This window comes from Leucopleurus acutus, assembly GCF_964270905.1.
Source record: "Leucopleurus acutus genome assembly, chromosome: 3".
Lineage (NCBI taxonomy): Eukaryota > Metazoa > Chordata > Mammalia > Artiodactyla > Delphinidae > Leucopleurus > Leucopleurus acutus.
The window spans coordinates 144,088,221-144,104,739 of NC_139145.1; the positions used below are offsets into that span (position 1 = coordinate 144,088,221).

The 16,519-nt window shown below is 36.5% G+C and overlaps 1 protein-coding gene across 4 annotated transcripts in view; it reads left to right on the forward strand.

Moving 5' to 3' along the window:
* RICTOR (RPTOR independent companion of MTOR complex 2) overlaps nt 1-16,519 on the forward strand; it is a 127,646-nt gene that overhangs the window by 17,268 nt on the left and 93,859 nt on the right. For all 4 annotated transcript variants that reach the window (XM_082837398.1, XM_082837400.1, XM_082837399.1 and 1 more), the window contains exon 3: nt 14,795-14,892. In XM_082837398.1, the coding sequence (XP_082693524.1) occupies nt 14,795-14,892 (98 nt within the window). The remainder of the gene's footprint in view (nt 1-14,794; nt 14,893-16,519) is intronic.

Genomic DNA, 16,519 nt, shown 5'->3' on the forward strand with positions numbered 1-16,519 from the left:
AAGGGCTACTTTAAATTAAAATTCTCATTTTGAGATTTTTTTTTTGGATCATGCAAAAGAATATATCTAGGTTCCAAAGACACCTGTGGTTGGCTTAGAATCTCAGGGAAGTCTCTTTTTATTTGTTTTGTTTCTGTTTGCAGCTTTACCCAGAGATACTTTTCTTTGTTCTCTGCCCCTTTTGCATGAGTGTTCTTCTCAGTGTATCAGACTTTATGGCTGATGAATTCCTTGTCTTGGGGTAAGCCCACACTCCTCAAGTCATGCACTTAAGCTCTACAGCAGTGGTTCTCAAGCTCTAGTCTTGTTTTGGAGGTCCCCACGACCTCAGTAATTTGCTAGGAAGACTCATTATGGCAAAAGGATGCAAAGCAAAATTAGCAAAGAGGAAAGGTACATTGGATGAAATCTCGGGGAATCCAGGCACAAGAGTCTTGTGTCTTCTCCCAGTGGGGTCACATAGGACATGCTTCATTCTCCCAGCAATGAATTGTGATAACACGTGAAATATTGTCCACCAGGGAGGTTTGTTAGAGACTCAGCCCCAGGGTTTTTAGTGAGGACTTGAGAAGCAGGCAGCCTCTGCCTGGCAGGTAACAAAATTCCAGACTAACAGAATGAAAGCAGACGTTTGGCAAAAACCATATTGTTTGCATAAATGGTTTAGGCCCAGTGAGCCACTCTTACCAGTTAGGGCTGTAGGAAACCTCTGCAAGTATTTTTCCGGATGTAAGCCAGTGACTGAACTGGTAGGCAGACCTTTTTAAGGAAAAGCAGTTAGGCCTGTTAGGTTAACGTTTTCTGCGTAAATGTACAAATGAAGCACCTGGGGATGTTGATTTAATGAAGAGTCAGATTGGGTAGGTATGGGAGGGCCCAAGAGTCTGCATTTCTAACATGCTGCCAGGTAGTACCCATGTCGGTAGTTCACAGATGTACTTTAGTAGCCAGGTAGTTGCCCTGAAGGCCAGAAGTCCTTCTTTCCAATAGTATTTTTATCATAAACAATAAGTCTTTATTCTGAATTGGTAGAAAAGTTTTTGTTGGGGGTTAAATTCTCTGTGCTGACAAACAAGTTTTTTTTCCTGGAGTGATATGGTTTATTTCGTATTAAACTTTATCCAACTTGAATAAGGAGATCTAAATTTATACTTCAATATTGGCATATTTTGTGTCATTGGGAGAATGGGAAAAGTGACTTTCAATGACTTTGTTGTAGAAAAGAATGAAGGATCTGGACTGTTGGTAATATTAATTGTACAGACCCACAATCTCTTATCCACAATTTTGAAAAACCAAAAACTCTGAAAATGAAAGCTGTTTTTCAGAAATAATGTGACCTGACAAAACGTAACCTGACCTAAACTCATTTGGCAGCAAAACCTGACCAGAATTTATATTATCTCAGTGTGTCTCCTCACATGTTCATCTAAAAAATATTACTGTATGTGAATATGTAATACTGCCCCTAACCTTGTTGGGATTGTTAAATCTGTGGTATATTACCTTTAAAATTAAAAAAAATTTGAATTCCTAAACCTATCTAACCCCAGCATGTCCGATGAAGGATCATCTGAAGGTTGTATAGTAGAAGTATGGAAAGAATTATGTTTAAAAGCACTATCAGAATACATAAATAAATATAAAAATATTAGCAGTTAGGGTGGATCATATTCAGACCTCCTGTTCATGCAAGATATAACCAAAGAAATGCATTATATTGTTATATTTATAATAGTTCAGAGCTTTTAAAGGTTAAAATTCAAACAGCATTTGTAAATTTACTTTTAGATTTTGATTATTGGTGTTAATGCAGTTATTTATGCATGCCCAAGTGGAATGTACAGAAGAATAACAAGTAGTAAATTTGTAACTAGAGGACTTGTTTGCACTTGAATTACACAGATCAATTGTATATTATGGCATTTTTGCACAATTAAGATCACCATTGCCCAAGGTTCATGAAAAAGCTTAATTTATCATGTGTTTCCCATATGCATGGGACTCCAGAGTAGTCAATATGTTTTTGTCTTGATAATTTTAGGTGAGGTGTGTCTACTTTGATGTATATAACCATAAAAACATAAACAATGCCAAATACGGCAATATCAGCAAGGCACTGATTCAGAACTTAGTAGTAGTATAAAAATAAGATACTGTTGTGATATAGTCTGTAGAAGAGGTGCTGAAGATACATATGCTAAGATGTCTCAATGATATTTGTTGACTACCTGAACGTAATTTTCTAGTTCAGACAATATTACTGTTGCCTAAAGAAGGAAATTTTGGAAAGCTTTTTTTTTTTTTCCCCTTAAAGGATGAATTAATTTGATCACAGGACATACTGAATTCGACGTAGACAGACCACCAAACATAAAAACAGATATTTGTTTCTTTAATTGAAGATACACTGTAGAATTGAAATTTTGAGGCATTGTATTGAATTTGTTAAGAGTTATGGAGACAGTGAAAAGAGAAACCTGAGGGCAAATGATACAACTTTAGGTAATATTAAAGAGTATAAAATAGGAGGAGGGAATGCAGACCTTTGAGAGAAGTACTCAAGGAACAGTGAAAAATAGGTATGAAGAAGACCAAGACAGTGAATTATAGCAACCAAGGGAGAGAAGGTGAATTTGGTTAGCATTGGCCAGTAGTTCTCTAATGGAAAAGTCAGGGAGTTTGAAAAGCTGAGAAAAAGCCTTTGTATTGGGTAAATAGTAAACTCGTAGAGAACAACTTTAGTGGAATGGTGGCCTAGATACCTGATGGGTAGAATTTAGAAGATGAGGTAAGAATTAATTAACTTGAGCCTCAGAGAGATTTGGTAGAAGAAAGGTGTAATGTCACTTCAAAAAATGGGAAACAGTGGGCAGAAGCATTTTTTTTTAAAAGATGGGTAAAAACTAGTGAGAGACTTAGGTCAATGAGAAATAGTGAATAATTAAATGATGGAAATACTGGAATTAGGCAGTAAGATGTAGAACCAAGAATACAAATGGAAAGGTTAGAAAATAACATTGTAATAGCATTTTTCAGATTTCTAACCCACACTCAAATTGTGTCTTGCAGCCAAAGTGTATTTGTACTCTTTGCTCCTTTATTAGTTTCTAAGAGGGAAGTCCTTAATTACATTCATAGAAGCCACCTGTCAGACAAGTGATCTGAACTATAGTCATGTTTCATAAAAAACGTGAAAGTAGCTGTACAAGCAAAATGTACAACTAACTTTGTAAATAAATCTAATAGGCTGGGTGTATATAACAATTAATTGCCTCAGCTTTTAGGCACAGCTGTTCAGTTCTTTTACAGGGTTCATTTACATAGTGAATTGTTTCAGAGAGAAACAGAATTTTTCTCTTACAATAAAAGATTTCTAATTAGGGGACTGTGGAAACCTAATGATTTAATAGATTAAGACATAGAAGTTTTAGCAGAACATCCAGTGATTGTAATCTTTATATAGTAATTGCTTTTAGTTATTTTTACTAACATCAGAAAATGTTCTAATTGCAGACAGTACTTTTCATACTGTTTTTCTGCAGAAAAATAGCATTAAAATAAATGCCATGACAAAGATTCTTTGAATCTTTTCTGTAGCCTGGTGAATGTCCTTTGTGTATTCTTTGTATATACTTGTGTATACTTTGTACGTGTGTATAAAGTAAAAGTGCTTCGTGAATTTGGTTACAGTTCTGTACTACAGTTATCTCTAAGCCCAAGCATTCTACTGATCTCTAATTTTATTGTGAAAAAGGGAAAGAGATGAACTCTAAGAAAGCACTTCATTTTTTTTTTCCTAACAAGCAGCTCTTCTTCATTTTCCACCACAAACATCTAAGCCATCTTTACCAGAAAAATCTTTAAAAATTCACAAATTACTTACCATTTAAAAACAGATAATGATGGAATGATTAGAAGATTATTAGGTAAATAGTTAGGCTTTAGTTCTTTATCTAATTAGTACAACCTGGGGACATGATTTCTAGTGCTGGTATGAATGTAAATATCGATATAATGCTTGGAGGGAGGGGGTGTGTAGACAAAGATCAGGAAGGTGATTTTCTGAAGGTAAATGGCAGGCTCAAATTTCTACCTTTTCTAGACATTGTCATTTAAAATTTTTATATTTGACAAATTTGAATGGGTCATGGCAGTTACATTGCTAATTATATTAAATAGGTATGTTCTTACCTTAGAAGGTGAGATTCCTTTTCAAAGCAATAGAAAGACATTACTTATGGTTAGGTTTTGGGGGAGTAAATTTGTTTTGGTCCTCAGAATTTGAAAAATAGATACATTAAAGCAGTGTGATCTTTCTTATCTGCTCCTCTTTTATATACATCTCTTCTACAGTTATTGTTATTATAATCATAAGACAGTATTTCCATTGTAAATTCTTGTGTTTTAATATTCACAGTGTGACCTGGGACATTCAATAAAATTTTTTGGGGGTGGTTACTGTGTGTCAGACATCATTCTAGGTATTAGGATGACACCATAATGGTGAACCAAAGCTGACTTACAGGGAGATAAATGTCAACCAATCATACAAGTAAATGTATAATTGCAAACTGGTGTGTACACTGAAGGTACATTCTCCTTTGAAAGGCAGAACAGTATAATGAGGTAGACTGTAGGGCGATTGCATTTTGGGGAGTGAGATAGACTCTAGAGTCAGATTGGTTAGGTTCAAATCTTATTACCATGTCTGGTATTTGTGTGACTTCAGGCAAGTGAATTAATGTCTCTAAGACTCTTTTTAGCATGAGGAGGATAATAATAGCACCTACCTTCTATGGTTCGTATGGAGATTAAAACAGATTTTTCATGTAAAAATATTAGCACAGTATATTGTAGCATATAATGTACTAATAGTTATTTTTGTGTCTGGATATTATTTCACATTGTAATATATTCTTATTTGAAAATGATACAGAAGCATATTTCATAGAGTAGCTCTTATCTGTTCTTCAAAAGTTCAGATCAGATAAATCCAAAGGGATATCAGAATCTAGTTACATGACATTGTGGTAGTCTTTATAGCATCTTTCAAATTTCAGTGTGCATAAGAATGACTGGGGTGCCTCCTACAAATGGTACAAATGTGGGTCACTTTCCAGGCATATTGATTCTGGAATCAGTATTTCTTATAATTCATGTATTTCTTAGAAACACAGGTTTGAAAACCACTGGTCTGTAAGTCTGTTTCCGATGCAGGCCAAATAGTCAATTATTTTGTCTCATCATTTTAAGGTATAACATGTAAGGTGTTTTTTGTTATTTTTGGTGTATATGCTTACTACAAATGGTAAAAAAAATTCCCCTAAATCTATACTTGCTCTAGGATTACTTATTAGTAAATAGTGTCATACATCAGTATGTCCAATCTAGAATCCTGGATTCATCCTTGATTCCTCCTCCTGCCTTTCCTTCCAGCTCTAATCCATTACCGATGAAGTTTCTTACATGGAAGGTTTTTGTAACCTCTATTTAAACTTGACTTTCTTCTCCCCTACAGTCTTTCTAAAACACAGAGTTGATCATGCCATCCACTTGCATAAATGTCTTCCTTAATAATTATCCATTGCCCAAAGATGTCTAAATTTCGTAGTATATCTTATAAGGCCATTGGAATGAAGCTCCACTTTCCTATATTTCCTATCATCTTGTTTTCTTGGGAATATTGAATTTCTTGCCATTCCTTGAGAAAATACCATATTTTTTTCATGTTTACTTGTTGTGTACATTCTGCTTTTTCCTGTTGTATATGCCTAGAAAACTTATTGCTTATGGTCAAGAATCAGTTCCCATGTCAATCCATCCCCAAATAACTGTCTCACTCTTTTGCTCAGTCTTTCTTACCCAGTGTTTATTGAGCACCCACCATGTGCCTGGCATTGTTTCCAGGCCGGGGATGCATGTGTGAACAAGACAGTTTTCCTGTCTTCACTTGTCATACAGTCTAAGTCTATCAAACACCCTCCTTTTATCTTATTCCCATAGTATTACTATGAAGTGTTATATATACCTCTATTCCCATTTAATTTTGATCTCCAGGGCTGAGACCGTATCTTGTATCTATTAATATTCCTCACCTAAGCAGTTGGCACAGTATATGGCTTCTGGTGAGCCCTGAAATGTACAATTGAATAAAACTTAGGAATCTAAATATAAAGCTACTCCCAGGATAGATCAAAACTATACATTGTAGGAGACATTTGTACTTTCAGTTATATAAGTAATAAAATGACTAAATACAATCTAGAGGGGAAACCTGTGTTCCCACTCTACTGTCCCCACTATATAATGTCATTGTTATTTTATTCTTTACAGAAAATATTTAAGGAAAATTGGGAGGAATATTCTGTCATTTGAAACTTAAAAGTATTTTAAGCCATTTGTATCGATTTATTTTGTGATTTATTCAAAATAATGATTTGAAATAAAGATTATAGACAGTATTCTAATTATTGATATTATATATCCATACAACTTTTATTTTTTATTTTTTTTGCGGTACGTGGGCCTCTCACTGCCGTGGCGTCTCCCTTTGCGGAGCACAGGCTCCGGACACGCAGGCTCAGCGGCCATGGCTCACGGGCCCAGCCGCTCTGCGGCACGTGGGATCTTCCCGGACCGGGGCACGAACCCGTGTCCCCTGCATCGGCAGGCAGACTCTCAACCACTGCGCCACCAGGGAAGCCCCATACAACTTTTAATTGAAGTTCTGTTCAAGTGAATTATTAACTATTTCCAGATGACTTTATTTTTAATGTTTTATGCCTAGGTCAGACCTGGTCTGTATCTTACAGTTATATAATGACATGCTTGTAATAAAGCAATTAAAGACATGGTTTTTGTTCATATAACTTTTAAATGATCACATCAGTGAACTGGTAGATGTCACTTGTTTAATTTATCCAGTCAAAGGTACAAATGAGAAGCCTCAAGAAGGACATTTCTGCCACCCCCATTAGTATTTTTATCTTTTTCCCTTGAAATCATTCAAAATGAGCAATTCTTTGGGATTATAGAAAAAAGACATATTTTTGTAAAAATAGAAAGAGGAATGTATAAAATGAGGTAATTTTAAATCCAAAATTGAAGTGGAGCAAAAGAGACCTGAACCCCTGGGTCACTGGGAAGACAATCTTAAAATGTTGCAGATCAGCGGAAACTGCCTTAACCTCTTCTTACAAAATTGTATTGATAAGAGTAGGATACTGGAACAGGAACCCAAACAAAACTGTTCTCTTCCAGCCTCTGGGAGAAGGAGATAGAGAAAAGATCTAGTTGTAAGAAAATTTTACAAACAGTCGTTGAATTTTAACTGTCTGCTCTTATGGTGGTCATGTCATTTATAATACAACCTGGGATACTTTGGGGAGTGAAAGGAGGTGGTATTAATAATTACACTGGCACAATAGGTATAAGTTAGAACCTAGGCAGTTGAGATATGTGTTCTGTCATAACTGCTGCAATAGTGGTATGAAGAATGTATCATGAGAACATAAAGAAGGGAGCTTGTAGGTTAAGGAAAACCTTTACACATCTGAGTAAGACTTCTGAAGAGTGAGGATTTCCTCCACATTGGGTAGGGAAACAAAGGGCATGCCAGGCTGAAGAAACCTAGTGCCATCTTGCTGTCTGTGTAGTCTTGCCTCTGTACGCATCATTCACTCTCAAGAGGTGCTTCATGTCCATCATTCTTCTAAAGTAGCCCTACGAAAGTGTTCAATTTTTAGTATAATAAACCTAACATTTAAGAAAGTTAGAAGGGCTTCCCTGGTGGCGCAGTGGTTGAGAGTCCGCCTGCCGATGCAGGGAACGTGGGTTCGTGCCCCGGTCCGGGAGGATCCCACATGCCGTGGAGCGGCTCGGCCCGTGAGCCGTGGCCGCTGAGCCCGCACGTCCGGAGCCTGTGCTCCGCAACGGGAGAGGCCACAATAGTGAGAGGCCCGCGTACCACACACACAAAAAAGTTATAACTAAACTGATTTACTTGCAGTAGTAATTGATAGGTTTTCCTTGCCTATCTCTACCTACAGTATTTATATTTAAAATATACCAAAGATTAAAAAGGTTATCTGCTACAGTTGCTTGAGAGGAAAAATTATTATTTTCAGTATGTGAGGGTAGATAATACTTGTTTTGCATTCCAGATTGTTAATCCAGAGCAAATCGATGAAAATTACAAAGGGACAGAGTTTGGCATCAGTATAAGAGACAATATTCGACTCCTCTATCAAAGATGGAATAGAATAGGCTCTCTTAGGAAGTTTTGAGTTCCTCTGCATTATAGATAAAAGGAAGGCCCTTTTTCCAGGATGCTATCATTGGGATAGATCCTTTCCCTACTAAATTATATAACTCTTTGATATTAATAATTGTTAGAATTTCAGGAAATGTTAGAGAGTTTGAAGCGGTGCTTCCTCAACTTTTGGACCTGTGGGTAATGGTGAGAAGGTGTACTCCCAGTGTCCTTGCTGGTAGAGGAGACAGATTTGCTGCTGGCTTTTACAGAGGTAATACCAACTATAGTTATGCCATATACTTTTTTTTTTTTTTTTTTTGCAGTACGCGGGCCTCTCACTGTTGTGGCCTCTCCCGTTGCGGAGCACAGGCTCCGGATGCACAGGCTCAGCGGCCATTACTCACAGGCCCAGCCGCTCCGCGGCATGTGGGACCTTCCCGGACTGGGGCACGAACCCGTTGTCCCCTGCATCGGCAGGCAGACTCTCAACCACTGCGCCACCAGGGAAGCCCTGCCATATACTTTTAATCCTTTATGTCTGCTCACAGTAATCATAGATAATATTAAATATATAATTAAATACATATCCAATTTATGTAGTCATGTTTAATTTTATTAAATTCTTATGCACCCAACTTTTCTAGCTTGTTGCTTACTAGCATTTGTTCATGTATATTCACAAATAAATCACAGAAAATATTGCTCAACTGTGCTCCCACTCCTAATTCCTCTGACATTTTCAAGAAGGCAAATAAGACAATAAAAGTTTTACTTCAAAAATGAGCAGATCTTGGATCATAAAAGTAATGCACGGGACTTCCCTGGTGGCACAGTGGTTAAGAATCCGCCTGCCAATGCAGGGGACACGGGTTCAATCCCTGGTCTGGGAAGATCCCACATGCCGCAGAGCAACTAAGCCCGTGCGCCCGAACTACTGAGCCTGCACTCTAGAGCCCACAAGCCACAACTACTGAAGCCCGCACGCCTAGAGCCTGCGCTACACAACGAGAAGCCACCGCAATGAGAAGCCTGCGCACCGCAACCAAGAGTAGCCCCTGCGTGCTGCAACTAGAGAAAGCCCACGCACAGCAACAGACCCAATGCAGCCAAAAATAAATAAATAAAATAAATTTATTAAAAAAATAAAAGTAATGCACTAAAATGTAACCAAAATTCATTAATTTAGACACACTAATATGTGAATTAAGCATTCGCCTGGGCTAGCCACATAACTTTCACATGATTGATCCATAAAAATTGTTTTTGCTAAGCAAATAATAACCAATTTTAATTATAGTTGCTACTATTTATTGAATATCTGTTCTGGGCTAGGCACTGTGCTAAGTAAGTTGCACCTCACACCTTGTAACAATGCCTTCTAGGTTAGGTAATTAGTATATTCACTATAGGTATGAGAAAATGGATGCCTGTGAGGTTTAGTGACTTAGTCTAAGGTTACATGGTTTGTAGGTGATTAAGCTAGGTTTGAATCCAGTTCTTTTTTATTTCAGAGTTCTTTCTATTATTCCCAAATAGATGTATGCGAGTAGTTTTTGGTTATTAATTTACTATGTGTACTTGAAACTAACTTTATTTAAAAATCAATTTTATGTTGTATATTTTTTGACAGGTAAAGCTATTAATATGATTTATTGCAGCATGTTACATATTGAAAACATTTTAAAATAAATGCATGTTTACTCACATATATATATACATATACGTGTGTGCGTGTGCATATGTGCACATACATGGAGAATTAAGCTAAAGGGGGAAAGAATATATTTATGTATGTGTGTATATGTCTGTAGATGTATAGAGATATAGATGAAAGGTTTCTTTACTGTAGTTTTCTCTTGGTGGTTTTCTGTATGTATATATGTATCTATATATACGTGTATGTGCTTATATAATATTAAATTGCTGGATATTGGCTATAGTTATTCCATTACCTCCAGAAAGAGTCATTGGGAACACTCATAGGACTTACAAGTTACACAATAAGAGGAAAAGAGCAACTGTAATTTTAGCAGTTCTTTTGTGTTTTGCTTCCTTGCATTTGAATGGTTGGCCATCATAGCCAGCTAGCCACAACTTTTTTTTCTCTTTTTCCTAGCCACATCCCCGGCCACCCCCCACCCCCACCCCCGCTTTTTTCCCTTAATGCAGCTCTGGGCTAAACTACTGGGCTTTAGAGAAATCCTAGTGGATTATCTCATTTGTGCTTTATATCAATACTTCTCACATAGCACAGTTTTGGAGAGGCTGAACTGGAAACATTAAGTGAGAATAGGAAGAAATAAAGAGAGGTAAACCTCTCCTTAAAGTCTCTCCCCTGTCCCCAAAGTCTCTCCCCGTCCCCGCCCCCAGCCAATAAAAAGCACACTGATCTCAGCTTGCTCATATAGTTTAAGTTCTGACTGTCTAGCATAGGAGCTGGCAATCTACAGCTCATGAGGCCAGGTCTGTTTTACTGAAACATAGCCGCATTCATTTACTTACGTATTTTCTACTATTGCTTTCTTGGTTACAACAGAGTTGAGGTTACAACAGAAGAAGAGAGTTTATGGCATAAAATGCTTACTGTCTGGGCCTTTTTTAATTAAAAAGTTTGTATACTCCTAATCTAGCATGTAAAGAAGAAACCAGGGACTTCTTATTTCATTACCAGGGGAACTTTACCCTAATATTTCAAGTTAGAGTTCCTCATAGGAACATTGTAGCACATGAGCATTACATAGTATTTCATGTCTAAAAAGGCCCTGAATACTATTTTTGAATTGGTCTAGGAAGTAACATAGTTTCTGGGAGGAAACATGTTCTGTCTTTCAGGAAATATATTATGAAGAAACTTTGAAATTCTTCCGTATTACAATTCTAGTTGGGTGTTCCTGGTAATTAATTATATAAAAGAGAAAGGGGTAAAGAGGGCAAAGAAGAAAGGCTGATTCATTTTGATTTGGATTGACAACAACACCTGCATTGTATGTTAGGTTCATTATATGTCATTATTCATCAGGCAAAGATTTGACCCAATATTGGCTTCTCACCATCTGTCAATTTTCATATTGTGTGCATAGGGGTTTTTGTTGTTGTTGTTTATCAGTTTTCTTCCATTTGTATGTAAGGTCCAGTAAGGAACGATCTGTCTTGCTCATTGATGTATTTTCCCAGTACTTAAAACAGTACCTGACCATATAGGTGTTCAATTAATGTTTCTGAACGAATGAACTCAGACTCGAGATTTTATTTTTGTCACAAAATTGTGGCTTTTCAAAAATGTCTGCAATCAGTTTGTACTTAGAAAATAGGCAATAATTAGAAATATGCAAGCCTTTGTGAAGAATATATCTTCAGACTAATCATCTTAACTATGAGTCCTATCACATTGCATAGTAGTAACTGTGTCCTCACGTTCGCGAAACTGTTTGATGCCTGACAATTTAATGATAAATTGATGTAAAATGGTTAGGTTATATATTTCCATTAGGTGGATTTCACACTGGCTTTAAAGATCCTTAACTCTGGTTTTGCAAACTACTGTAGGTTCTGAATTACTGTAAGGGTTGTTATAAAAATTGTATTAAGTTCGCAAGTATAGTTAAATCATTTAAAAATCATTGGCTTACTCATAATTTTTCTTCCTCAATGTCTCCAAACAGGATACCATTTATAACAAAAAGATATTACTGAGTACTAGCAGTGATCTATTCATGGTCCCTTGCAGTTTTTTTAGTGAGCTCTGATCCCACCCAATGGTGAGCTGTTTTCATTCCATATTTAAGGCAACCTAAAAGAGTCACTAATTTTAAAGTCATACGCTAAACCATTTAAAAGTAGATAGAATTTCATTGGAGTTTAAAAAAAAATGCGAAATTTGTAGGAAATGCTCAGAAATCAAATGAATGATCTGAGTATGTAGTCATTTCAAAGTGATTGGAAATAACTGGGTTATGTAATATGCTTAGTGGTTTGACACTAACCAATTTATGGTTGTCATGGCTTACACTGAGTATAATAGAATGGCGGAATGTAGGCAGATGCAAGGTAAATTTATAGAACAATGTGACCAGTTTCATTTGCTGAGGAAAAGACTGATTCAAAACAAATAGCATCTTAGTTCTGTGTTAACATCTAAATATCTCAAAGGAAGGCATAATGGTTCTTAAACTAAAATACCCATAATGTAACAGGTTTTTTTTCTTCTTTAGATTGTGCTTTTGTTTAAAGCAAATAGGATGCTGAATATATTAATAGAAAAATAGCTTCAGGAATATTGACACTCTATTCCAGGGGTTGGCAGACTACCAACCGCAGGGCAATTTCTGGCTTTGGCCTGTTTTTGTAAAACAAGTGAGCTAAGAATGGTTTTTACATTTTAAAAGCTTTTTTTTTTTCTTTCAGTATTTTTTTTTTGAAATAATCTCACACAGGTCATTAATCACTGCATAGTGCCCTGTTATATAGATGAGCCTTTTTTTAAAAAAATTATTTATTTATACCTGCTGAGTTGAGTCTTAGTTGCGGCATGTGGGATCTTCATCGCATGCAGGCTTCAGGCTTCCCTGTAGTTGTGGTGTGCGGGCTGTAGAGTCTGTGGGCTCTCTAGTTGTGGTGTGCGGGCTCTTCGTTGCGGTGCATGGTCTTCTATCTAGTTGCGGTGCACAGGGCTCTCTACTTGTGGTGCATGGGCTCTAGAGTGTGCAGGCTTAGTTGCCCTGTGGCATCTTAGTTCCCCAGGGAACCCAGGGACCAGGGATCGAACCCATGTCCCCTGCATTGGAAGGCGGATTCTTAACCACTAGACCACCAGGGAAGTCCCTCTTTCAGTATTTTAAAGATGTTGCTTCACTGTCTTCTCATTTGCCTGTTTTCCACGAGAAATTTGTCATTCTTATTCCTCTGTTTTTTATCTGGTGGCTTTTAAGACTTTTCTCTACCAGTGGTTTTGAGCAATTTGATTATGATGTGCCTTGGTCTAGTTTTGGTCCTGTTTCTTGTGCTTGGGGTTGATTGAGCTTCTTGGATTTATTGGCTTATTTTGATCAAATTTGGAAAGTTTTCATCTATTATTTCCTCAATTCTTCTATCGCCTAATTTTTTCCTTTGAGGACTCCAGTTACACATATTGTAATTGTGTTAGGCTGCTTGAAGCTCCATAGTTCACTGATAGTCTTTTCATTTATTTTTTGTTCCCTTTCTGTTACATTTTGGTTAGTTTTTATTGCTTTGTCTTCAAATTCACAATTCTTACTTTCTGTAAAAGCCGTTATGCTTTTATTCCCATCCAGTATATTTACATCTGAGACATTGTAGTTTTCATCTCCAGAAATTCAATTTGAGTGCTTTTTATACTTTTCATGCCTCTCCCTAAGTTTTTGAACATATAGAATACAGTTATAAAAACTGTTTTAGTGTCCTTTTCTGCTGATTCTAACAGTTCAGTTTTGGGTCATTTTCAGTTGATTAATTTTTCTGCTTACTATGAGTCATAGTATGACTTTGCTTCTTTGTATGTCTGATGATATTTGGATGCTAATCATTGTAAATTTTGCTTCATTAGGTGTTCCCTATTTTTTCTGTTCTTATGATACTTCTTGAGCTTTGGTCTGAGACACATTTTAGTCACTTGGAAACAGTTTAATTCTTTCAAGTCTTGCTTTGGAGATTTGTTAGGTGGGATCAAAGAAATGTTTAGTCTATATCTGATTGTTCCCCACCACTAAGCCAAGACTTTTCTGAATACTGTAACCAATGCCCCATGCACTATGAAGGTTTTCAATATGGACATTAGGAACAAGCACTGCTTGTTCTGCCCTGTGTGAACACAAGGTACTCATCCCTTTAATTCTTTCGAGTGGTAATTTCCTCACAAACATGCACCAATCATTGCTATATTGACTACATAAGGGATCCCTTTGCAGATGTCCAGTGTTCTCTCTCTGTGCAGTGCTCTCTTCTCTAACACTTTTTGGTCTACTGGGACTCTGAGCTCTGTCTCTTCAACTCAGACAGTTTGGGTTTCTCCTCTCAGCACCAAGGCCTGGAAACTCTCTAAAGACAGTAAGCTGGGGCAGTTGTAGAGCATGCTTGTTTATTTCTCATTTCTCAGGGATTATTTTTCTTTACTTCTTGATGTCCAGTGTCTTGAACTATCATTTTATATGTTTTGTTCAGTTTTTTGGTTGATTCAAATAGGACAGTATTTTTGGTGCCTGTTACTATTGTGTCAGTACATTGTGGCCAGAAGTGAAAGTTGTGCTTGGGGTTGGGGTTGAAATTTAAGAATGAGTGGTTGAATAATTCCAGGTGATGATACACAGAGTTGCACCATAGGTATAAGTGGAGTAGAGTCATCCACATGTGAGTCATCCACATGGACTTTGAAGTCTCCTAAGTAGATAGATTTCAGAGAGAGTGTAAGACTTTAAAGAAGCCAAGAGCCAAAGTTGCGAAGTTTTAATACTACACGGCTTGTGTGTTTGGTTAAGAAAATACTCTTTTAAAATTATGTTAAATTTCTTTTGTCTGTTCTAGAACCTTCTGATAACTTAAGGGAGATTCTCCAAAATGTGGCCAAATTGCAAGGAGTATCAAATATGAGAAAGCTAGGCCATCTGAATAACTTTACTAAGGTAAGTAACTTCATTCTTTGTATTACCATCTTAAATTCTTTTTTCCTTATTGTACTTTTTAGATGCTTCTTAACCACCATTAACAAGAAATTCTTGAGTATTCCTTCAGTATTAGTGCTTTCCTCTGCTGCTTCTCATGGATTTTTGTCATATGTTTTTAAATTTAAAAGTATATTTGAATAATGGGAAGCATTATATACTTGTTGTAAAAAATTTGGTAGGTTCAGAAGCGAATAAAGTAAAAAAAACACTGAGAAGTCCATAATTCAGTCTCCACTATTATTCACAGAATGATGTATTTCTTTTGCCTTTTTATATTCATTTTTATGTGATACTATAGGATAAATATGTTTGTACATAAGTACGTGTGTGTTGCTTTTCATAGGTGTAATAATTTCCAGAGAAGTATTACAACTTCCTCTCTCTTTCCCTAATACTCTATTCCCATTATCTGGATCTCAATTAGAGCTCAAGATAAATGTAGGGGCCCTTGTCCCAGATAAATATTGACTTGACCTCTGTTAGCAGCCAAGAATTCCCAAGTTTGATAGATGGATTGGTGTGCTTTTGAGCCTGGTAATACTGGACAGCCAACTCTTGGAAACACTAAAATGCCATTATTTGAGGTGATGCCATAAATAGAGAGCAAAATGCTTTCTTTGGGAAAATTTTTTTCCCTTTTTAGTTTACTAAATATAAACTGTTATACATTTTATTTTATTTTTTTATTTTTAAATTTTTGTTGAAGTAGAGTTGATTTATAATGTCATGTTTCAGGTGTGCAGCACAGTGGTTCAGATTACATATATATGCATACACATATATATGTATTCTTTTTCAGATTCTTTTCCCTTATAGGCTATTACAAAATACTGAGTATAGTTCCCTGTTGTACATTTTAAATGTAGGAATAATTGTTTGTTATAACCCCTTACTACTCAAAGTGTGATCCATATACCAGCAGCATTGGTGTCACCTTGGAGCTTGTTTGATATGTACAGTTTTTGACCCCCCCCCCCAGACCTACTGAGTGAGAATCTACATTTTAATGAATATCTCAGGTGAATTTGGGTGTACATTAAAGTTTGAGCGGCACTGTTTTAATTCTTCCAAAATGTTTAATTCTCTGCTACCTGGTAGTTAGACTGTGGCTTGGATTTGGTTTTATTTCATAGAAATAGAAGGGGATAAGAATATTGTCACTATGTAGCCAAGTTGTTTTTTTCAGTATGGTGTTGTCTGATAAATATTTACAAAATAGATTAGTTTTTTTTTCTTTTCATAGTTAGGGAAACATAGATATGCATTTATTTTTTCTTAGTGAAACTTTGAAATATTCTGGCATTTTATTTTTATATAACAGATGAGAAACTTATTTTGTATGAGGGATGACAAAGTGATTTTTTTAAAAACAACTTTCAAAAACACTGAATGAGTGCTTGTGAAGGGGTTTTCAAAAATATCCCTGTGACGCAGACCTACTAGAGAGTGGACTTGAGGATACGGGGAGGGGGAAGGGGAAGCTGTGACAAAGCGAGAGAGTGCCATGGACATATATACACTACCAAACGTAAAATAGATAGCTAGCGGGAAGTAGCCGCATAGCACAGGGAGATCAGCTCGGTGC